At 38.1% G+C, this 25761-nt stretch overlaps 1 protein-coding gene across 1 annotated transcript; it reads left to right on the plus strand.

Annotated features, from left to right (window-relative positions):
• The first annotated feature begins 1254 nt into the window (after window positions 1–1254).
• LOC114314713 (sugar carrier protein C) lies at window positions 1255–4988 on the plus strand. Its single transcript, XM_028261169.2, has 4 exons — window positions 1255–1589; window positions 1711–2033; window positions 3315–3944; window positions 4329–4988. The coding sequence occupies exons 1-4, from the start codon at window positions 1454–1456 to the stop codon at window positions 4806–4808; spliced, it is 1569 nt and encodes a 522-aa protein (XP_028116970.2). The 5' UTR covers window positions 1255–1453; the 3' UTR covers window positions 4809–4988.
• The last annotated feature ends 20773 nt before the right edge of the window (window positions 4989–25761 follow it).

Below are 25761 nucleotides of genomic sequence, written 5' to 3' on the forward strand. Positions count from 1 at the left end.
TAATGGTTCCTCCCGCATATGATATGTGGGAACTCCACAACTTTGATTGCTAGCAGTGATCCTTTTCCAGCATTCTTTTCTCAAAATTTTCAGGGGGTGTTTGATTCATTAAATTTAAAATAAAAATAAGTAAAGTATAATTATATATTTTTAAATTTTTTATTTTATTCCTACTATTATTCAATGACACATGGCAAATTCAACTGGCCTTACAATTTCAAACACTTACGGTGTGTTTGATTGGATAGACTGAATAAAGGGGGAATAAAATTTATCGGACTTGAGTTTTGAGACTGTGAATCCTCCGGACTATTTGGTTGGATTGGATATGTATCCTGTGTTTATTTTTTCATGGGATTAGATGTCTGGAAATGACTATTTTTAGTGAATTCAACGTTTGGTTGGACGGATTGGATATGATAAATGAACAAAAGACTATTTTACCCTTTTTCAATTGTTTATTAAGTAATAACAATATTAAACATATCTTTAATATTTTAATTATTTTTAGCTAGATTAAATAAAAATTTATTTTATTTTATTTTTTATACAATTAAATAAATTTATTTATTTTTAAAATAAATAAATAAATAAATAAAATATCAATAAAAATTTATATTATTTTTTTAATTAAAATTTTAAATAAATTTGTTTTTAAAAATAATAATAATTAAACAATGAAATTAAATAAAACATCTATTAACATTTAAATAATGAAATTAAATAAAATATAAACAAAATTTTAAAATAAAATATCAATAAAATATCTATAAAAAATTATTTAAAAATAAATAAATAAAACATCAATAAAAAGTTAAATAAAATTATTTTATTTTTAAATTGAGACATTTAAATTTTATTAAATTTTACTAAATATAATACAAAATTAAATAGTAGAGGGTCAAAATAGTCATTTCACCACCCAATCCCAATAGTAAATAATTCCCCAAAATTGTCTCACACCCCCCTAGGATAGTATAATCCCCTATATGGGGGATAAGGAGTCCGGCTGGACTCCATGTTCAACAGGCTAAAAAAAAAAAAAATATCGGATTGAATTTACTGTACAAATTACAATCCGCACATTAAATAATCCCCCCTCTTATCCTCCCAATCAAACACAACCTTAAAATCTTATCCACTTTCATTTCCCAAAAAATTAAAATGTTGCCTTTAATACCAAATCAAATTTATTTTATTTTTAAATATAATTTTTTGACAGCTAATATTACTTCCCAAATTTTAAGAAAATACATTTACAAAATCCAAAATCGTCCTATAAATACCTACCAAGTCTACTCACCATTCTCTCCCTCTCTGTCTCTCTCTGTCTACATACACTAGACTTTCTCTGTTTAACCTCTGTTTTCTTCACCATTGTCATTACTCTTCACGACCCCTTTCATTTCTCTCTCTAAACCTCTCTTTTCCGGCGAAAAACAAAGACCCAAACATGCCCGCCGGCGGTTTCGGTCCCGGTACCGGTACCGGAAAGGAATATCCCGGAAACCTCACTCTCTATGTCACCATTACTTGCATGGTTGCAGCTATGGGTGGCTTGATTTTCGGTTACGATATCGGAATCTCCGGTACATATATGTGTTTTTTTTTTTTATGTTTTAAATCTTTGTCTGTTGTTATTTTCAGATATTTTAGAGAGATTTACAGAGATTTGATTAATGGGTTTGTATTGTATTTGGGTCTATGTAGGTGGAGTGACATCTATGGATTCGTTTTTGAAGAAATTTTTTCCATCTGTGTATGCGAAACAAAAAGCAGATTCTTCGACGAATCAGTATTGTAAATTTGATAGTTTCACTCTGACAATGTTCACTTCGTCTCTGTATTTGGCTGCTCTGTTATCGTCTCTCGTTGCTTCGACGGTGACGAGGAAATTGGGGAGGAAATTGTCGATGTTGTTCGGAGGTTTGTTGTTCTGTGCTGGAGCTTTTGTTAATGGGTTTGCTCAGGCTGTTTGGATGCTAATTGTGGGTCGTATTTTGCTTGGTTTTGGTATTGGATTTGCCAATCAGGTAATAAATACCCTCTCTCTCTCTGTCTCACTATATTTTCAACTTGTTCTCTCTAGGATATGTACAGTACATGTATATGCTTGTTTGGATATTATTTTTGCTTTGTTTTTGGCTCAACGAGAAGAACAAAACTTGTGTTAATGGACTACAAACTCAGGAATTTTCATTCAGAAAGAAATAATAGTTAATAGTTCAAATTTATTTCACGGACAATTTAATCTTTTACCACACAAATTAATTCTCGGTAAATTCTGGTACTATAAATCTGGGTTACTAGCTTTTTACTTTGTAAAAATACAACACAACAGAGTTTTGGAATTTTATTTACTTTGCGTTTGTCTTGACTCTTGTAATATATGTTTTTTTTTTTTTTTTTTTTTAAATATTTCATTGCTTCTGATTCTTACAATTACGAAAAGTGCCTCCAATGCACTATTTTCTTCAGATCTTTTGCAAAAGATGACAGACATGTGTTTTTTGGTACAGAGCTAAAGTCTGATACTCTGATCCAACTAAGTTCTTTTGCAGATCTCTTGATTCACCTCTCTCTCTGATGCTCTCACTTCTTTTTTCTTTCTATTTTTTTCTGGGTTTTTGAAATGAAGAGTGAAAGAAATGCCTTTAATCAATTCAAATCTTCTATGTTCAATTGGTGGTGGATTATATTCCACTTCGAGATTACTTTATGAATAAAAAATTAGTCCATGATTAGTTGCTAAGTAAAACTAATCCAATTTTTTTGGGATAGGATTATATTTTTGATATTTTGTGTGTTTTGTATCATTTTAGTTTTTAATATTTAAATTTTGTTAAATATGAAATTCGCCATTTTTTATTCTTTATCTTATTTGATGACTTGTTTTTCTCTATGTTCCCATTTTTTGCAATTGTTTAGCTCGTGAATGCAAAGTCATTGAATACAAACAAAAACTGAAAATTGATTTGAAAACGGCTTCACAATATTAAATTAGATATTAGTGTGCTGTAATGTTCTGTTTTTAAAAAAAATTTCTTGGTTTGGTCGAATTAAATATAAAAATCCTACTGACTATTCTCCAAACCTGTCAAAAACACGTGGACCCAAATTCTCTTTTTATTTTCGTCCAAATTTTAATCACAGTGGTCGTATTATTCAATTTTGCAATCATACTAGCACTTGTTGCTTGTCTACAAAAGAAAATGACAGAAAACATCTTCTTCTTTTATTTTATTTTATTTTATTTAACAAAAAAATGAATGAAATATTGACACATATTGTTTATGATTTGTAATTAATTACAGTCTGTGCCACTGTACCTCTCCGAAATGGCCCCTTACAAGTACAGAGGTGCACTCAACATTGGTTTTCAATTATCAATCACAATTGGCATATTAATAGCCAACATATTGAATTACTTCTTCGCTAAGATCAAAGGCGGTTGGGGATGGCGGTTGAGTTTGGGAGGCGCGGTGGTCCCTGCTCTCATAATCACCGTTGGATCATTAGTCCTTCCCGAGACCCCCAACTCCATGATTGAGCGAGGTAAGCGCGATGAAGCCAAAGATAAGCTCAAAAGAATTCGTGGCATTGATGATGTTGAAGAGGAATTCAATGATCTTGTTGTGGCTAGTGAGGCATCTATGAAAGTGGAGCATCCATGGAGAAACCTTTTGCAAAGGAAATATAGACCTCAACTTACAATGGCTATTCTTATTCCATTTTTCCAACAACTTACTGGGATTAATGTGATTATGTTTTATGCACCGGTTTTGTTCAAAACAATCGGTTTTGGAAGTAATGCTTCGCTCATGTCTTCTGTGATCACTGGTGGTGTGAATGTTTTGGCGACTTTGGTTTCAATTTATGGTGTTGATAAGTGGGGAAGGAGATTTTTGTTCCTTGAAGGAGGTGCTCAGATGCTCATTTGCCAGGTATAGGATTTTCAAATCTAAGCAATTCTAAACTTGTTTTTCAAATTCAGGCTGTTTCATGAAGTTGTGTTTTGAAAACAATACTTTACGGTTCAACTCACGTTGCATGTTGTGAAAACTCAACTTCAACTCATCATTTGTATTTGTATTTCTATTTTAAAATGACTTGTATGTTGAAAAAAAAAACAAAAACCCATCATTTGTTTTTGTTCATCAATTGTTGTGCTTCACGTACTCCTAACTGCAGAATAATGTTTCGAGATTCCCATCACATCATATGGCTAGGAGTACACTAGGGACTTAAAAGTATCGATTTTAGAGACAGATAATTCTTAGCTGTTATGTTAACCAGTTATTTATTGATTTGCTTTTTGTTATGGACAGATTGTAGTTGCAGCTTGCATTGGTGCTAAATTTGGAATAGATGGGAACCCTGGTGAATTGCCCAAATGGTATGCCATAGTTGTGGTACTTTTCATATGTCTCTATGTTGCAGGTTTTGCTTGGTCATGGGGACCTCTTGGTTGGCTAGTGCCTAGTGAAATTTTCCCTCTCGAAATCCGATCAGCCGCTCAGAGTATTAATGTTTCGGTCAACATGATCTTCACATTCATTGTTGCTCAAATCTTCTTAACAATGCTATGCCACTTGAAGTTTGGTTTGTTCATCTTCTTCGCGTTCTTCGTGGTGGTGATGACTGTCTTTGTGTTCTTTTTCTTGCCTGAGACCAAGAATATTCCAATCGAAGAGATGGTTGTCGTATGGAAGGAACATTGGTTCTGGTCAAGGTTCATGACAGATGTCAATTATCCGAATGGAGGGGTTGAAATGGGCAAGGGAGGAGAGCCTACTAAATATGTGTGACCAGCTTCTGGATTTAAATTGTTGCATACACATGAAGAATTAGCCCTGAAATAACTTGATGATTATTATCTTATCTATGATCTTTTTTTTTTATTGCTTTTTGTTTTCACTGGTTTTTTGGTAGTAGTAAATACTAGTATTGATTTCAGTTGGTTCAAATGAAGTTGTGCTTTGATTTTACAAGCTTGTTTTGCTTTGATTATATGATTGCAAGCATTCTTCGCAGCTATTTTGAACTATACCCAACACAAACAAGTTCTAAATGGATTGAGCAACAAATTATGAGTTGTAAATGGGATTTATGCAAAAATTTGCAGTTTAAACCAGCGTGAAAGAGTTCAAATTCAAAGCACATTTGAGCACCGAAACTCTATTCAGAGTTGGCAAATATTACAAACAGGATTGGAATAAAAACTCGAAATGCTTATGTGACGTGCGCTCAGACAAATTTGGTGTGGTTGAGAGAAATGTCAATTTTGATTCTTTCTATTATTTTTAGTAGTCCATGTCAAAAAGCAATTCATTCTAATTGGTAAAATAAAAGAATTTGGAATAATAAATTTGACATATTACTATATTAGATAGGAAAATTCATTTTAAAATTGTTTAATTTAAATTTATTAATTTGCTATTTAAACTTTCAAAATAAAAATTAAAATACTAAATTTTGAAGGATTAGATTTACATGTCGCAATTACAAGGATAAGAGATAAAATGTCTTGTAAAAGTACACAAAAGTGCCCTATTTATTTTGCCTAATTAATTTAGCTAATTTTCTTCAACCATACTCAAACTAACTTAACTAATTTTTAAAAGAAAAATATTATAAACATAGATAAATGAATAAATAATATTTTTATGACATGCTACATATGTTGACGTGACATTTCAAATATATATATTTTTAAAAATGTTTTCAAATGATTATATTTTCAAATGATATATGCAAATACAAAACGAAATCAATTAGATGTAATATTCAAACACAAAACCAACCAAAAGAAAAATACTTGATCAGATAGGGGGAGCAATTTCAGAGAAAAACATATTTTGCCTCTCAATGAAAACTAACTAATTGTGGAGAGCCAAAATCAAATGTGCATATTGCCTCTTCTTATGTAGAACCCTTTTGAGGAGAAGAAAACTAGTTGCAATAACAAATATGCCTTAGGATGCTAGTTTCCCTCCTCCTTTGGAGATGTTTAGAACAACTCCAAGGGTAAGAGGTAAAATTGGTAGGCTTATTTATTTTGATGATTTATTTAATTATATTTTAATTTATTTGAAAGAGAAAAATAGAATCCAAAATTTATTTTGATGATTTATTTAATTTTAATATATTTGAAAAAGAAAAAGAGAATCCAAAATTACTTTTGATGATTTATTTAATTATATTTTAATAGAATCCAAAATTTATTTTGATGATTTATTTAAATTATGTTTTAATTTATTTGAAAGAGAAAAATATAATCAAAATTTATTTTGTCCAATTATTTCTCACTTAAACTTTTATCCTAAATATTGTTTGAATGTATTTAATATTTGCTTAAATCAGGAGTTCATTTCAATTCAAAAATAATGCCCAAACCAGAGGTTCAAACAACCCAAAACAAACAAAGGTTCAAACAGCCCAATACAACAACAGGTCAAAAGGTTCAAGTAGAAGATATTCAAATTAATAATAATGGAGTGGAAGATATTCAAATTAGTAATGATAGAGTATAACGGCTATAAACGGCTATAAGTTTCATTATATATACCAAAGCCTCTAATGTAAACAAGTTAAAAAAAAATCAGAAAATATTCTTTGATCTATAATCACTCACATCTATTCTCTGAAAAATTCTCTGAGAAGTGTTCTTCAAATTTTGTTTGCATCCTCTTTTAGAAATTATGCACTGAGACGTATAGCTTTAAGCCCATCTTTCCTGTGTGAGGTTTACAGAAAAATCAAAGCTTCATTTTTATATATCTTTGAGAGATAATTCTTGTAACTTTCCGTGAAAGCAAAAACACCTTCTTTTCAACCTTGTAAGAGTGTAGTACACTCAGCGTTCTTGACTTAGAAAGTCTGTGTAAAATTTGTGGAGGATTGCTCCATCTGTGAAAAGGTTGCTAGCACCCTGTGAAGCTAGAGTATAGTGAAAAATCTCAAGTGAAACTTGAGGAGTGGACGTAGGCCAAGTTGAAACCGAAACACTATAAATTTGTTTGCCTATCTCTCCCTTATCTCTTTATTTTATTTAAATTGCCATAGCTATATTTTACATTTTCACTGTGCTAAAATCATTAACTGACATACTTGTTAGAACACTTGCTTTAATTATTTTTATTTCATTAACTATATTTATCTATTGTGCTAGTTATAATTTTTATTAGGGTATTATTATTTTTATTTGTAAAAACCTAATTCACCACCCTCTTAGGTTGTCTTTTGGGCAACAATTGGTATTAGAGCCTAGACTCTTGTTTTAGATTTAACCATTTGGGAGTTTCGATCCATGGCAACCTTAGCTGAAGGATAAACCACAAATAGGCCATCATTGTTTGACAAAAATAGCTATAGTCAATGGAAGGATAAGATGACCATATACCTACAAGCCACTAATTATGCCATGTGGATTATTGTCGCCAAAGGTCCAAAAATTTCTACCAAATTAGCAGACAATATTAGTGTACCTAAAACTAAAGATGAATGTGATGAGATGGATCATAAATTATTGCAAGCCAATGCTAAAGCCAAACTCACCCTTGTTTGTGGATTAGACTCTAAGGAGTATAATAGAATTTCAAGTTGTGATTCGACAAAAGAAATTTGGGACAAACTTGAGGTAACGTATGAAGGTACAAACCAAGTGAAGTAATCTCGTATTGATATACTTGTTCATAGTTGTGAATTGTGTAAAATGAACTTTGATGAATCTATTTCAAGTATGCTTACTAGATTTTCTGAAATTGTAAACTCTTTGAAATCTTTTGGCAAAACTTATACTAACAGTGAGTTGGTGAGAAAAATTCTTAGGTGTTTACCAAAAAATTGGAAAGTAAAGGTCACGGCCATTATAGAAGCCAAAAATCTCTCCACACTTGGATTGGATGAGCTTATGGGTTCCTTTATGACTCATGAGATCACCATAAAAGGACATGAGGATGTTGAAAACAAAAAGAAAAGTGGAATTGCATTCAAAGCCTCATCAAATGAAGAAGAACATGAAAACTCCTGTGAGGATGAAAGCTATGCCATGTTTAGTAGAAATCTCAAAAAACACTTCAAGAAAAACAATTATGGAGGAAGAAGACCTTTCAAGAAGGAGTACAACAAAAATAACAAGAAAGAGCCTATTATTTGCTATGAGTGCAAAAATCCTGGACATATGAAGATGGATTGTCCAAAATTGAAGAATCATGGAAAAGACTACAAAAGAAACAAAAGGGCCATTGTAGTAGCTTGGGGAAAAAGTGAAGATGAAAGCTCAAGTAATGAAATTGAAAATGAAGTAGCCAACTTATGTCTCATGGCTCTTGAAGATGAAGACTCTACTTAAGATGAGGTAACTACTCTTTATAAAGAAATTGAAAGTGCATTCCATGAACTACAAAATGAATTTAGAAAAGTTTGTGCCAAAAATAATGTGTTGAAGAAATCTGTTGCATCTTTATCTATTAATGTAAAAGAATTAAAGAAAGAAAAAATTGTTTTGAAAAATGATTTTGATACTATCTTTAATGAGAAAACTACTTTAAAAAACAACATTAATGATTTAACAAAAACACTTGAAAATTTTGTAAAAGGTAGAAATAATCTCAACAACACCAAACCAAACCAAACCATACTAAGCCTTAAGTCCCATCAAATGGGGTCGGCTGCATGAATCCTTTTTCTCCACGCGGCCCTATCAAAAGCCATTTCGTTAGTCAAATTAAGTAGATCCATATCTCTATTTACAACGTTAGCCAACGTTAATCTAGGTCTACCCCGTCCCCTAACACTCGCCTCTACCGTTGCAACATTGCATCTCTTCAGTATTGCCTCTGTTGGTCTCCGTTGAATGTGACCAAACCATCCCAATCAATTCTCTCTCAACTTATCTTCTATCGGTGCTACGCCTACCCATTCCCGAATACTCTCATTCATAATTCTGTCTTGTCTAGTCTTGCCACACATCCACCTTAGCATCATCATCTCAGCCGCACTCATCTTATCTACATGTTGTTTCTTGGTTGACCAACACTCCGTCCCATACAACATCGCTGGTCTAATAGTCATTCTATAGAACTTATTTTTTAATCTAGTGGGTATTCGTTTATTGCACAGTATCCTAGACGCACTTCTTCACTTATACCATCCCGCCTTAATCCTATGGGCCACATCCGCATCAATCTCCCCCGCGGTTGTGATAATCGACCCTAAATAACGAAAATGTTCACTCTTAGGCAATTCTTGGTTCTCAATCTTCACTTCTCCTCTACTTTCATTGTTACTATTACTAAATTTACACTCTATGTACTCTGTCTTATTTCTGCTTATCCGGAAACCTTTAGATTCAAGAGTTTTTCTTCAAATCTCCAAATCTCCAACTCTATGTAATCTCAACATGCTTCGTGGAAATCAAAGATGTGTTTTCGATAAAGCGGGCATTGGATATGACCCTATTAAAAAACAAAAGAATCTCAATACAATTTTTGAAAAGGCACCTCTCATAACTCACCCTCATATTATTTGTTATTATTGTAGAAAGAAAGACCATTATATATCTTCTTGTCCATTCAAAAATAATATAAACATGGGAATTAAAAAGATTTTGATTGTTAAGGGATCTAACAAAACTAACCAAGAAGGACTCAAGAAACTATGGGTATAAAAAACTAACACTTAATTGTCATCTTGTAGGTTTGCTTTAAGTCCAAAGCTAAAGAAGGGAAGTGGTATCTTGATAGTGGATGTTCCAGACACATGACCGGAGATAAATCCTTCTTTACTACACTGTCATCCAAAGATGGAGGCTTTGTTACTTTTGAAGACAATAAGAAAGGAAAAATCATCGGTATTGGTAGCATCAGTATTTCTCCTAACCCTTCTATTGAAAATGTTTTACTTGTTGATGGATTTAAGCATAATCTACTTAGTATTAGTCAATTATGTGATAAAGGTAATCGAGTTATTTTTGATAAATCACATTGCACAATTGAAAGCACAAATAATCATAAAGCTTTATTCGTTGGTAATCGTCACGATAATGTTTATGTTTTTCATCTCAATGATCTCTATGCTAGTGATGTTAAATGTCTGTATGTTAATAATGAAAATAGTTGGTTATGGCATAGAAGACTTGGTCATGCTCATATGGATTTAATTGCTAAACTTTTGAGAAATGATTTGGTCATTGGACTTTCAAAAATTAAATTTGAAAAAGATCATCTTTGTAGTGCTTGTCAACAAGGAAAACAATCTAAAACACCGTTTAAATCAAAATCTCAAATTTCCATAACTAGACCTTTACAATTACTGCATATGGAGTTATTTGGTCCCTCAAGGATATCTAGTCTATGTGGTAAACATTATTGTCTTGTTATTGTTGATGATTATTCAAGATTTACATGAGTTATGTTTTCAGCACACAAATATGAAACATTTTCTTCTTTCACAAAACTCTGTCGTAGAATTCAAAATGAAAAATGCTTTCCTATTACTAATATTCGAACCGATCATGGTAGAGAACTTGAAAATAAGAAATTTGAATTGTTTTGTGATGAGTATGGTGTTGGACATAATTTTTCAGCACCTAGAACCCCTCAACAAAATGGTGTAGTAGAAAGGAAGAATAGAACTTTAGAAGAGATGAGTAGAATATTGTTTTGCGAAAATAATCTTCCTAAATATTTTTGGGCCGAAGCCATTCACACCGCATGCTATATTTTAAATCGTGCATTAATTAGACCTATTCTCAAAAAGACTCCTTATGAACTTTGGCATGATAGAAAGCCCAACATTAGTCACTTGCATGTTTTTGGTTGTAAATGTTTTGTGCATAATAATGGTAAGGATAACTTAGACAAATTTGATTCAAAATCTGATGAAGCAATTTTTCTTGGTTATTTCTTAACTAGCAAAGCTTATCGTGTTTTTAATAAAAGAACTCTTGTTGTAGAGAATCGATACATGTGGCATTTAATGAAACTAACATCTCTATTCAAAAGCAAATTGTTAGTGATAATATAGATTTGGAATCAAATGTGAATGATTCAAGTATCTACAAAGAAGAGAACCAACCATGTAAGTTGAACAAAGAGATTGAACAACCTATTTTCCCACCTCAAGAAGAAGGAGGAAACAATGATGATTTGCCAAGAGAATGGAAGTTTGTTCATAATCACCTTAAAGATTTAATCTTAGTTGACCCTATAAAAGGTATTGGAACTCGCTCTTCACTTAGAAACATTTGTAGTAACTTGGTTTTTCTCTCATAGATTGAGCCTAAAAACTTTCAAGAAGCCGAATTCGATGAACATTGGATAATAGCTATGCATGAAGAGCTTAACCAATTTGAGAGAAACAAAGTGTGGGAACTTGTGCCAAAACCTAAAGATCATACCATTATCGGTACCAAACGGATCTTTCGAAACAAGCTTGATGAATCCGACACAATTATAAGAAACAAGGCTAGACTTGTTGCACAAGGATACAATCAAGAAGAAAGTATTGATTTCGATGAAACCTTTACTCCGGTTGCTAGATTAGAAGTCATTCGCATGTTACTTGTATTTGCTTGTTTTAGAGATTTCAAACTTTATCAAATGGATGTAAAAAGTGTCTTTCTTAATGGTTTTATAAATGAGGAAGTTTATGTTAAATAACCTCCAGGTTTTGAAGATCATGCTTTTCCAAATCATGTTTTTAATTATCAAAGCTTTATATGGTTTGAAACAAACACCTCGTGTAAACGATTAAGAAAATTTTTGATTGAAAATAATTTTCTAGAGGAACGATTGATACAACATTTTTTGTTAAAACTAAAAATAATGATTTACTTATTGTGCAAATATATGTGGATGACATTATATTTGGTGCTACTAATGAAACCTTGTGTAAGGAATTTGTTAAGTGTATGCAAGGTAAGTTTGAGATGAGCATGATGGGGGAGCTAAATTATTTCCTTAGGCTTCAAATCAAACAATGTAAGGAATGAATTTTTATCAACCAAGTTAAGTGCACAAAAGAATTACTCAAAAAATTTGGTATGTTTGACTCAAAAATAGCTAGAACTCCTATGAGCACATCCATTAAGCTAGACAAGGATGAAAAAGGTAAGTCTATTGACCAAACAAAATATCGAGGTATGATCGGCTCACTTCTTTATTTAACCGCAAGTAGACCCGATATTATGTTTAGTGTTTGTATGTATGCTAGATATCAATCAAATCCTAAGGAATCACATCTTAGTGTTGTTAAAAGAATTTTTAGATGTCTTGTTGGCACTCAAAATTTGGGACTGTTTTATCCTAGAGGTGTTGCATTTGATTAATTAGTTACCCGAATGCTGACTTTGCCGGATGCAAATTTGATAGAAAAAGCACCAGTGACACTTGTCACTTTCTTGGTAACTAATTAGTATCTTGGTTTAGAAAAAAATAAAATTCTGTTGCTTTATCAACAGCCGAAGCTGAATATATAGCTTCCGAAAGTTGTTGTGCCCAAATACTTTGGATAAAACAACAATTGGAGGATTTTGATTTGCATTATGATCATATCTCTATTAAATGTGATAATACTAGTGCCATCAATTTAAGCAAAAATCCAGTTCAACATTCACGAACAAAACATATTAAAATTCGACATTATTTTTTAAGAGATGATGTTCAAAAATGGGATATTGTACTTGAATTTGTAAACACCGACAAGCAATTGGCAGATATTTTCACAAAACCCCTAAGCGAGGATTGCTTCAATTTTATTCGTGACGAGCTTGGAATGTCGATTTCTACTTAAAAAGTTTTGTTATGACTGTGAAACTTGAATTTTTGTTAAAATGATACATGTGTATTGCTACATTGATATAGAAACATTTATATCAGTTGAATACTCTCAAGTCCTTCATACATTTGTTCTCCTTAATAGTTTGTTATTCTCAACCGTGTAATTTTTTTTTTTTGGGTTCTGCATCTTGAGGTAAAATAAACTTTGCATACATTGATTTTTTTTAAACCCTCATGGTATTTTTTTTGCATTACCATTCTAGCAACACCAACGTCCCATTAAGTTTAATTTTTGCTTATATTATTTTATTTTAATTTATTTTATTTTGCTATTAGGCTTAATTTCTTTTCTTTTTTTTTCATTATTATTTTTTGTTTGGGTTTAATTTTCTTATTTTTTTTATTTTCTGATTTTTAATTTCATTTTTCAGTACTTAAACATAAAACAAAAGCAAATCAAAATACAAATATTTATATAAAAAAAAACACCCTTCATTTTTTTTATGGCCCTATGCCGATTACAATAAACATATTTACATAAAAAAAAACCCTTCATTTTTTTTTTACGACCATACGCCGATCTTACTTACTCACCTCTTCTATCGTTTTCTTCCTCTTTTTATCACCTTGGGCGGCCCTTGAGGGCCCTGTCCCCGTGCTTTCGTCGAGAGCGATGACTTCCCGTTAACTATCAAAGGCCAAGAACGACGTTGCTCCAAATCGGGCCATGGAGGTGGTCTTCCGTTTAAGCTCTTTATTTTCGGCTTTTAGTGCGCAAATCTCTGCTCGCACATCCTTGTACACGCGCTGGAGCAGCAAGAGTTTGGCATTGACCTATTAGAGCTCACTCGTCCTGTTTTGCAGTCGGTGAGCCAATTTTGTGACTGCAATCACCCTCTCCATACAAGACGTCAGTGTGAAATGATTGGCTTCAATGTCTGATTGAGCTGCCATTATTTTCTCAATTGACATCATAGAAAGGTTGGAAGAGTAGAAGCCGGGGCACTCGGTCCAGCAACGCTTACGGGATCATTCAGGTCCGGAAAGAGAGTAAGGGGACAGGACGAGGCCATGAAGTAAAAGAGAGAGATGTAATCGAAAGAATGGTCGTTTTTGACAGCCTTTCTGCTCTGCTTAATCTCTCTATTCTATCTCTCTCACATAGAAGAAGAAAGGGATGGAAGTGAATGAGAAAGCAAAATGAGAAGAGAGTGATTAAGAAGAAGACGGAGGAGAAGAAGACAAGAGGGATAAAGAGCCGAGGCCGTTGATTGACCCGTCTCGCTTTTGTCAGTCGGCTGACGTAAAGGTGAGGACGCATGTCCGACGCAATTTTTTATGGAAAAGAGAGAGGCGCACGAATTGTATCTATATGTATATATATGTTTTGAATTATATAGATGCCATTTATTTTCCTCCTCCCCCTCCTCCAGTTTCTGACCCATGATTTCCTTTTGATAATGTCACAGGGGGAGAAAATTATATGATGTTATGTATTATGGTATTATTTTGTTATGATGTTATGTATTTATAATTTGATATCTTAGTCTCATATCATGTCACTAATTAAAGCTTATTTATTACACATGTGCTAACCTATGTATTTAGAAATAAATTCAGGGAGCATAATTTGAGGGGGAGCTTTTCTAACTCCCAAATCAAATCAAAACATCATTGTGTGCCATCATAAAAAATGAGGAGATTGTTAGACTTATTTATTTTGATGATTTATTTAATTATGTTTTAATTTATTTGAAAGAGAAAAATAGAATCCAAAATTTATTTTGATGATTTATTTAATTTTAATTTATTTGAAAAATAAAAATAGAATCCAAAATTTCTTTTGATGATTTATTTAAATATGTTTTAATAGAATCTAAAATTTATTTTGATGATTTATTTAAATTATGTTTTAATTTATTTGAAAGAGAAAAATAGAATCAAAATTTATTTTGTCCCATTATTTCTCACCTAAATTTTTATCCTAAATATTTTTTGAGTGTATTTAATATTTGCTTAAATCAGGAGTTCATTTCAACCCAAAAATAATGCCCAAACCAAAGGTTCAAATAGCCCAAAACAAACAAAGGTTCAAACAGTCCAGCACAACAGCAGGCCAAAATGTTCAAGTGGAAGATATTCAAATTAGTAATGATGGACGAGAAGATATTCAAATTAGTAATGATGGAGTACAACAGCTATAAACGGCTGTAAGTTTTATTATTTATACCAAAGCCTCTAATGTAAACAAGTTAAAAAAAAAACCAGAAAATATTCTTTGATTTATAATCACTCACATTTATTCTCTGAAAAATTCTCTGAGAAGTGTTCTTCAAATTTTGTTTACATCATCTTTCAGAAATTATACACTGAGACGTATAGCTTTAAGCCCATCTTTCCTGTGTGAGGTTTATAGAAAAACCAGAGCTTCATTTTTATATCTATCTTTGAGAGATAATTTTTGTACCTTTCTGTGAAAGCAAAAACACATTCTTTTCAACCTTGTAAGAGTGTAGTACACTCAGTATTCTTGACTTAGAAAGTTTGTATAAAATCTGTGGAGAATTGCTCCATCTGTGAAAAAGTTGCTAGCACCCTGTGAAGTTAGAGTATATTGGAAAATCTCAAGTGAAGCTTGAAAAGTGGACGTAGGTCGAGTTAAAGCCAAACCACTATAAATTTGTTTGCCTCTCTCTCCCTTATCTCTTTATTTTATTTAAATTGCCATAGCTATATTTCACATTTTCACTGTGCTAAAATCATTAACTGACATAGTTGTTAGAATACTTGTTTTAATTATTTTTATTTTATTAACTATATTTATCTATTGTGCTAGTCATATTTTTATTAGGGTATTATTATTTTTATTTGTAAAAACCTAATTCACCCTCCTCTTAAGTTATCTTTTGGGCAACAAAAATGCTTTGCAAAAGTACACAGAAAAATATCTTATTTATTTTTTCTAAGTAGTTTAGCTAATGTACAATCCAATCATACTATTTATTTTAGCTAATCAATTAAACTAACTTAACTGATTTTTAAGAAAAATATTATAAATATAGATAAATGAATAAATAATCTTTTTATGACATGCTGCATATGTTGACATGGCATTTGTAAATATATATATATATATATATTTTAATATATTATTAAATTTTTAAAATAATATATATATTAAATTATTTTTAAAAAAAATATTTTCAAACAATCAAATTTTCAAATAGTAATCTACAAACACAAAACCAAACCAATTATATACAATATACTAACGCAAAATCAACCAAAAGACGAGTACTTGATCAAATGGAGAGGGGCAATTTCAACAAGAAATCCTTTTACCTTCAATAAAGACTAACTAATTGTGGAGAGCCAAACAAAATTGGCATTTTGCCTCTTCTAATACGGAGCCCCTTAGAGGAGAAGAAAATTGGTTGTATTAGCAAAAATGACTCAATATGATCGTTTTGTCTCCACCTTAGAGATGATGTTATACCCTATATAGGTATGGAGGAAATCGAGAAGTTATTTAATAGTTATGGGGAGTATTGTAATTGTAGGAGTGTAAAAATGGCTCGCAGTCCTTGGGTGACCCGAAACCCGCCCCGCTGCTCGGAATGGGCCAGGCTCGATTAGGCCCGAGCACAGCTCGGGACCTTGGGCATAGGCCTAGGCCATCATTTTGAAGCCTCGCTCGTGGGCCCTGTCCATCGGCTAACTCAAGGCCCACTCAAAGTCTAGCTTGAGACCTGGCCGCCCGAGGCCTAGTGTCATTTTTCCGGAAAAAATAAAATTTTGGTGAAAAAAATAGAAAAAAATGTTCAAGCCCGAGCCTAGGCCCAGGCCCAGGCCCGCCACCTGACTCGAATTTTGGCAGGAGCTCGCGAGGCCCGACATGGTCCGGCTTGAGCCCGAGCTCTGGTGGATCGGGTCAAATTTACACCTCTATGTAATTGGTAGGGGAAATGAGACTCTCGATTTGGTATTGGGTGATTGGAAAACAGTAGGGAGCTATGTCAATTTGGTGTTGGGTGATTGTGATTGGTGAAGGGTGTGAGGTCAACTATTTCGTATCAAGAAGTTATTTAGTGGTTATGGAGAGTATTGTGATTGATAGAAAATTATACAGTAATTCTGAAATACCACATGGTCATACTCCCTCACCAATCATTATTCATTATGTCTTCTCATATTTCTCAATCACCTAACACAAATAATTAATATTCTACTTTTTTTACCAATCATATTATCATGAAACACTATGTGACCGTACTTCCAAACTACCGAATATCACGACTTGGTATAGAGGTATAGAGGAAATCGAGAAGTTATTTAATAGTTCTGAGGAGTATTGTAATTGGTAGAGAAAGTGAGACTCCTAATTTGGTATTGGGTGATCGGAAAACATTAGGGAGCTATGTCAATTTGGTGTTGGGTGATTATGATTAGTGGATGGAGTGAAGTCAACTATTTCATCCCAAGAAGTTATTTAGGTTGTTTGGGGTGTCCTAAATAAGTGTACTTTTTGAATTTTTTAACTAAAAAGTTGAGGAAAAAAATATGATTGTTTGGGTTAACTTTTTTACTTTTTGTGAAAAAATGTGTATTAAAATATTGTATTAATTAGTGTGCAGTTAGAGTGTAGGAGAAGATTAGTTTTTGACTTGTACGGCTATCATGTCTGCAAAAGGGGAATAGATGGTAAGAAGTAATTGTCTACTTTTTGGGCATTGCACTGGACGGTGTTATTCGGCTCGTGGGGGCCATCACGGGTCCCATTTTGATAATCTGAACCGTTCAATGTGTAGAACTCGTCGAGTACTATATGCTTGTAAAAAATTATGTTAATCGGATATCGATAGCTATCTGATAAGATTTGTTTTTTTCCAACTATTAATTATAACATCTTTATTTTTTTATACAAAATTGATTTGATCATGTAGTTATCGATATCCAATCAATGAGATTTTTTACAGGCATATAGTACTCGACGAGTTCTACACATTGAGCAGTTCAGATTATCAAAACGGGACCCGCGATGGGTCCCCACAAGCCGAACAACAATGTGGTAAAATTGCACCCAATTGTGCAACTTTTTGTCACACAACCGCACCACAGATCTGATTTTGTCAGATTGATGTGTTAGTGAATAGTGATAAAATTAATTTTTTAATATTTGTTTTGGTAAATATTGATAACTTTTTAACTTTTTGAGTACCTTTTTGACTTTTTGATTTTTTGACTTTTTTATGACATGCCAAACTTGGCCGGTGGTTATGGAGAGTATTGTGATTGATGAAAAATTATACAATAATTCTGGAGTAATATGTGGTCACTCCCCTCACTAATTGTACGGGGAGCAAATATTCCGGCAAGCCCGTACTCCTTTCTTCCGAGCTCCGTCGATGTCCGATCACCTGCGAGCAAGTAACGGTGAGCTACTCGGCGGTGTGTGGCCGGAAAAACCCTCCGACGATCAAGTTAGCACACACCTTAGGACGGATAGAGAGAAGGGAGAGAGTGTTTGAGTGTAAGAATTCCTTACAGAGATGTTCGTGTGTCGCGTATGGGGGGGCGCAGACATGCTTATATACCTTCTGAGCCCCATATCCACTCCCAGTCTTCTCTTGACACGTGGCTCTGCTATCCCATCTGTCAGCGTAAACCTTGCCGATCATCACCTAATCTCAACTGCCTGACTTCACAGTTGGAGCTCGGTAGCCGAGCTGCTCTACCACGGCTATGCCATGCTTCATACCCAAGCGCCTAACCGGATAAACACATGGAGGACCGGGCTAGGCGGTATCTCGGCAGTGCCTAGCCCAGGTAACTCCTTTGGTCGGCCTTTCTGCCGGTCAAACAGTCTCCTCGGTTGACCACGCCTTTCCGGGCGCCGGTCACTCAGCTTGTCTGGCTTCAGCCATCCCCTGATCAGGCAGCTCGGTCTAACCTGGCGCTATCTAGCCGAGCTCCATCTTGGGCCGGGGTGACTCACACTTGGCCCAAGTTCTTCCCGGTTCAAGTTCTGGCAGCCCACTTTTTGGCGGATGGCCAATCATCTCGGCCCCATGCACCGTTGGGCTCTCAATCTGCTCGACCATTACTTCGATCCAACTCCTGATCATAAATCACTCTCTCAATTGCCCCTTAATTCCGTCCGCGAAAGCGTGACTGGGATTATTCTCTTCGACCGAGATAACACTTCTCCGGTCTCCAAGAGGCCAGAAGGCAACCAGACTGGTTAACAAATTGGCCGCAAACTTGCCCGGTTATCTGCCACGGATGACGCCCTCTTCTTCGGAAGTAGCTTGGTTGGCTCTTCGACTTTTTAACCCGTTGCTTCAGTACTGATATTGCCATAAATAGGGACACGTGGCGGGCTGCCATTGGTCATCGGGCAGCCAACCCGCCGTCCGTGCCAGAATTTTGAATTTTGGCGGCCTTTCGCTCTTACATATATAAGACACCCCTATCACGATCTCTTCCTACTGCTTCTCTTCTTCCTGACGACTCAGAGCTCAAGTGCCTTTTCTCTCCTCATACTCGACTGCCATTCTTCGTGCTTGGAAGAACAGCCCCAGCCCTTCACAGGTAAGATCTTCAATCCCTCTAGAGTAGCTATATTTTTTCATAATACACACATTAGGGCACAAAAACGTAGCTATTAGGGTATAGGCCATAGAATCCGTCCTAAACCTCCCTCTGTTCTTGGTGTTCTTCTTCTTCCTGAAGAACACTGAAGAACTGGAGCGAACCGGGCTCCTGGTCTTCTTTTGATCCAAAAAACCAACCTGACCGAGCAAATAACATGTTTGTCTCAAACCCAGCAAAAACCGAGATAATCAAAAGGACTTGGTCGCTCAACCGGGCTAACATCTGGTCTGCTTGGGCGACCGGGCTCCTTGGATAGAATAGACAACTGAGGTGGTTTGGCACCCTTAATGACCGAGCTAAAATCCAGCTCCTTTTGCGCGACCGCGCTAACACTTAACACTTGCCATCTTTTTCCTGCATAGTCCAAGGGGACCACTGTCATTCCTGAGGCTCTCAGGATCGAGCAACATCCAATAACCAGTGCCAAACCCCTCATCCGGGATACACTAAGCCGGCCACAAATGGGGAAATTCCGCTTCCTAGTGGATACTCCGGCCGCGCTAGCTGCTTTTAGAGAGGATTACGGCATTCCGGCCGATGTTCATCTCGAACTGGCTGAAGAGGAGACCACACCCTGGGGAAGAGTTGACCAATGCCCCTTCACCGTGCTCTCAATTGTTGAAGGGGGCCTCCGTTTCCCGCTCAACCCTCTTATAACCGAGTTCCTTCGCCGCACCGGGCTGGCACCCACCCAAGTGTCCACCAATACCTATAGAATTATCAACGGTGTTCACGAATTGAACAATCGGCTAGGCACCCACTTAGGTCTAGCCGAGATATTAAGGCAATACACAATGGGCCACACCAGCGACGGCCTAGCATATTACTTGAATATTAGACCGGGCAAGGAAAAAATTGTAACCGGCACCCCTGATAAAGATCTGCACGACGACGATTTTTTCTGGGTGTCGGGCAATTACGAAACAGCTGAGGTCCCGGGCTGGTTTATAAACAAGGGCTTCGGTTCTTCATGTAAGCCACTCAAACTTGCTCGGTTAGCTTAACGTTTTACCTTGTAACTAACCGGTTCTTGTTTCTTTTGCAGCAATCCAAGTCTTGCAAGCCAACTATCAATTTCCCAACGTCGAAGCAATTCGGACCGTGCTTCGGTATCCTCGCCAAGATTGCAACGAATTACTTGGCTACACACCGACATACAGGTATTCTGCTCTGCGCCGGAGTAGAGTAACTGACTTCCTCTGCGCCCCTTCGCCGCCCCCAGATCCTTCCCTTCCTGACGTTCCCCTCATTCGCCTGACCGAGGAACAAGAAATGGCCAAGCGCAGCAGAATCAAGAACCTGCTCACCGCCACATCCGCCGAGGTGCCGAGCGTAGTAACTCGGTCGCCAGCCGCCGGTCAATCTAGTGGCGCGGTGGTCACCCTTGCCACTCAATCCACCGGGCAATCCAGCCGAGAACCCTCTGCTCGACGTGCCGGTAAAAGAGCTCGGGCAGACCCGTCCGCCGAGCTAGTCACCGAGCTTACCACCGAGCATCCAACAGACGCCCCCGCCCCAGTGCCGGCTTGGCGCCCACATTTGAAGCACTGGGGCCAAGATATCCCGGCGACGGCTTCGATCAAGGCTGACAAAGAGCATCTGCTCGCCTTCGATCTGTCCAAAGCCCTGCTACTACCGAGCGACGTGGTCGGCAGCGACCACGTCCCCGACACTCGGTTGGTCAAATCGTCAGTGAAGTCTATGGCCAGGGTAAGTCGATGTTCCTTTGAAAATTTCGCAAGTGTTTGCTCGGTTCCGTTTTTGCTCGGTCTCCTATCTAATCAACGTTGCTTTTGTTTTTGCAGGCCATTCAAAAACAACACCTGGTCTTGGAGCGTATCCACAGACTTAGGCAGAAAGCCAACGACACAGCCAGCCAGGTAGAAAGCCTTCAAGCCGAGCTCGGCCGGACTAAGTCTTCTCTTGAGATGGCCAACTCCGACAACAACAGACTGCTCGGCCAGTTGGAAGCAGCCGAAAAAAAACAAAATGAGCTCCAGACCGAGGTGGATTCCCTGAAGAAATCGAAGAAGAAAGCTTGCCGGGCTGCAAACACCGCCGGCTTTAACGAAGCCGAGGAGAGCTACAAGAAGCAAGTCTTTGCAACACAAGACATCTACTACAAAGCAGGCTGGAAGTCTGCCTGCGAACACCTCGGCCAAGGCTCCGACACCGACGTATTTGCCAACCCACCTCCAGCTTCGCTACCGGTCTACCTTATGCCTTACGCAAACGACGTATTCAGCGCTCTGCAAGCGGAGGCCGAGGAAGGACTTGAAGATGGAGACGGTGAGACAGACTCTGAGGCAGAGGAGGCCGAGGTGCAGGAGCAGCCCGGCAATGCTGAGCCCGGTGCCCAAGACATCAGTCCAACCATCAACCTTGATGCTGGCGAGGACGAGTTCACCAATCTCTCCCCCCTAGTTTAGTTCTGTTCTCTTTGTTCTTTTTTGTGGTTTTGCTTCCAACTCTTTTGATGTAACCGGGCTCTGTTCCCACATTTTGTAATGATTTTCTTTTCAATGAGAAACTCAAATTTTTCTAAGTGTTTGCACGGTAGTAATCAATTCCATCTTCAGCAAAATATCTCGGTATAACTTATCGTTTGAACAACACTTTGTCGACCGGAATCCATAACACGGTCGAAGCACTTCAGCATAACAAAACAAATTCATGAACCGAAATAACCATCTCGGTTGTAACAAAGTTGAACAAATCAACACTTCCAACCGGATTAGATCATCTCGGTTGGGAATCCTAAGTTGGACACAACACCAACTCTTCCAACCGGAGTACATCATCTCGGTTGGGAATGCGAAGTTGGACAAGACACCAACTCTTCCAACCAGAATACATCATCTCGGTTAGGAATGCGAAGTTGGACAAGACACCAACTCTTCCAACCGGAGTACATCATCTCGGTTGGGAATGCGAAGTTGGACAAAACACCAACTCTTCCAACCGGAGTACATCATCTCGGTTGGGAATGCGAAGTTGGACAAGACACCAACTCTTCCAACCGGAGTACATCATCTCGGTTGGGAATACGAAGTTGGACAAGACACCAACTCTTCCAACCGGAGTACATCATCTCGGTTGGGAATGCGAAGTTGGACAAGACACCAACTCTTCCAACCGGAGTACATCATCTCGGTTGGGAATCCTAAGTTGGACAAAACACCAACTCTTCCAACCGGAGTACATCATCACGGTCCGTAACATTAAAACAACAGTCCAAGTGCTAAAGCAAAATTACTTCTATAAATTGACAAAAAGAATTACATGCTGTGGTGCAAGCCAAAAAATTTCTTTGCACAAGAAAAGAAAGCAGAAGCTTAAAAATAATACAGTTTCAAGTTGGCCGCATTCCATGGCCGGGGTATTGCTCTTCCCTCTAAATCCTCCAAGTGGTAAGCCCCCTTGCCCGCCAGACCAGTGATCTTGTAGGGTCCTTCCCAATTTGCCCCTAGTTTGCCTTCTCCTAGCACCAGGGTGTTGCCCATAATCTTCCTCAAAACCCAATCACCAACTTTGAACGGTCTGGGGTGCACCGTCTTGTTATACTTTTTTGAGAGCTCCTGTTGGTAGGCGGCCACATGGATGGGGGCCTTCTCCCGACGCTCGTCCATTAGGTCCAGCTCCAAGGCAATAGCCTCGGTGTTCAGCTCGGGCTCAAAACTCTCGCTTCTGAGGGTGGGCATTTCAACTTCCAAGGGTATGACCGCCTCCATGCCGTAAGCCAAAGCAAATGGAGTTTCCCCGGTAGAACGTCGTGGGGTTGTTCGGTATGCCCAAAGGACGCTAGGTAATTCCTCAGCCCATTTGCCCTTGGCCTTTTCCAGCCGTTTCTTCAACCCATCCAGTATAGTCTTGTTCGATGCTTCGGCTTGACCATTGGACTGCGGGTAAGCCGGGGTGGAGTTGTAGAATTCTATCTTCAAATCTTCACAAAATCCTCTGAATAGGCGACCGTCAAACTGGGTGCCGTTGTCAGAGATCAAAATCTTGGGGACGCCAAACCGCGTGACCACGTTCTGCCAGACAAATCGCTTCACGTTTTTCCCTTTGATGGTTTCCAAGGGCTCAGCTTTAACCCACTTTGTGAAGTAATCTGTGGCCGCGATGAAGAATTTCCGGTTGCCCGGTGCTGTTGGCAGTGGTCCCACTATATCTAGCCCCCACATGGCGAAGGGCCAAGGACTGGTGAGGGGAAGAAGTTCCCTGGCAGGCTGGTGGATCTGGTGGGCGAATTTCTGGCATTTTTCGCACTTGCGGACATATTTTTGTGCGTCGGCCTGCATTCACGGCCACTAGTATCCCTGCGAAATAGCACGGTAGGCCAAGGACCTGCCTCCTATGTGGCTGCCACAAATGCCTTCATGAATTTCGTACAAGAAGGCCTCCACACTATTCGGGTGCACGCACTTTAAATAAGGACCAGTGAAGGACTTCTTATATAACGCGCCGGATGAAGAGAGCCAAAATCGCTCTGACTTCACCCGGATTTTGTGTGCTTCTTTCTTGTCAGTTGGAAGAGTCCGGTCTCTGAGGAACAAGATCAAGAGGTCCATCCAAGAGGGACCGAGCACGGCGCAGAGTACATCTGTCTGCCCGGCGTGTTCAATGCTTGGCCGCGGAAGAAAGTCAATCAAAAGAGGGTTTGGGAAAGTATTATCTACCATAGACGCGAGACCGGCCAGTTCATCAGCTCGGCTGTTTTCTTCCCGGCCAATTTGTTGGACTCTAATTGCCTCAAACTGCTTGATATGTGCCCTAACCAGAGCCTGGTACTTCGCCATCCTTTCGTCCTTTGCTTCATAAATCCCAGAAACTTGGTTAACCACAAGCTGAGAATCACTGTACACCAGGAGCTCGACTGTCTTCATTTGAATTGCGCTCTTGAGCTCAGCGAGAAGTGCCTCGTACTCAGCCTCGTTGTTAGATGCCGGGAAGCCAAGCGTGATAGAATGTTCAATGGTTAGGCCATCCGGGGATATAAGAACAATACCTAGACCGACACCATGGCGGTTGGACGCTCCATCAACAAAAAGCTTCCACATGTCCCCCACAAAAAGCTTCCAGTAGTCGGATGGGTCCTGAGAGTTGCGAAGGGCAATGGGATCACAACTGCTCGGCTGTGCGGTGTCAAGTTCGGTGTTGACCGGTTCAAATTCAGTGCCCCTTGGTGATTCGACACCGGACTCAGCAAGTTTTTCTGTAATGCTCAAGTCCGTGGGTGAATCATCAGGTTGCGGTGTGAAGCCGGCCGCAGGTTCTGAGCAGTGTGGAACCATTCCTTCCCCCCTTGATGATTCGGCACCGGACTCAGCAAGTTGGTTCGGAATGCCCAAGTCCGTAGGCTAATCATCAGGTTCTGAGCGGTGTGGTTCAATTTCTTCCCCCCTTGGTGATGCGGGACCGGACAGAGTGGATGGGTTGGTGATACACAACTCCGTCATCGCATCACCGGGTGGTATGGCCGTGCAAACTGAGGGAACTTCGATGGTGCGCGCTAACTCCGCGGCGCTACCTCCTTTAACTGGTTGTACCTCGGTTGGCATTGCGTGCATCTCATCATCTGCCTCGGTAATGTCGACCGGGCATACCGGATGAATGCTAGGTGAGAACTCGGCAACAAAATCTGCCAAGGTCTGGGCTTTTATAGCAGTGCGCGGCTGGAACTTGACATCAAACTGTCCCAACTCGACCGCCCACTTAAGAATTCGGCCTGAAAAGTCCGTCCGTTCAAACAAGGCCTTGAGGGGAAACTCAGTCAGTACGACAATGGTATGGGCGTGGAAATAGTGCGCCAATTTTCTTGAAGCCATCATCAAGGCTAAAGCAAGCTTCTCTAACGGCAAGTAACTCGACTCTGCCGGTAACAAAGTTTTGCTGACATAAAAAATTGGGAGGTGCTTGATTCCTTCAGCCCGGACCAGCACCGCACTGACTGCGTGCTGGGAGACGGCAAGGTAAAGGTAGAGTTCCTCACCTGGTTCTGGTGTAACCAACAATGGCGGAGAAGACAGATATTCCTTGAGCGCGGCCAAAGCTCGGTCACATTCGTCGTCCCATGAGAACTTTGACTTCAATGCTTGAAATAAAGGGCGACAGCGATCTGATGACCGGCTTATAAATCGATTAAGCGCGGCAGCCATACCGGCCAGATGCTGCACGTCCTTAGCCGAGCTGGGCTGCTTCAATGCTTGCACGGCTCTGATCTGAGTGGGGTCTCCTTCGATGCCTCGGTTCGTGACTAGGAATCCCAAAAATTTTCCGGATCCCACGCCAAAGGCACACTTTGAGGCGTTCAAGCGCAGCTTGT

Source organism: Camellia sinensis, chromosome 9 (genome assembly GCF_055761805.1).
Source record: "Camellia sinensis isolate YWXY chromosome 9, ASM5576180v1, whole genome shotgun sequence".
In the NCBI taxonomy this organism is placed as follows: domain Eukaryota; kingdom Viridiplantae; phylum Streptophyta; class Magnoliopsida; order Ericales; family Theaceae; genus Camellia; species Camellia sinensis.

Coding starts and splice junctions, on each gene's coding strand:
- LOC114314713 (XM_028261169.2), top strand. CDS start 1,454: ATGCCCGCCGGCGGTTTCGGTCCCGGTACCGGTACCGGAAAGGAATAT. Junction 1,590..1,710: donor TTACGATATCGGAATCTCCG/GTACATATATGT, acceptor GGGTCTATGTAG/GTGGAGTGACATCTATGGAT. Junction 2,034..3,314: donor GTATTGGATTTGCCAATCAG/GTAATAAATACC, acceptor AATTAATTACAG/TCTGTGCCACTGTACCTCTC.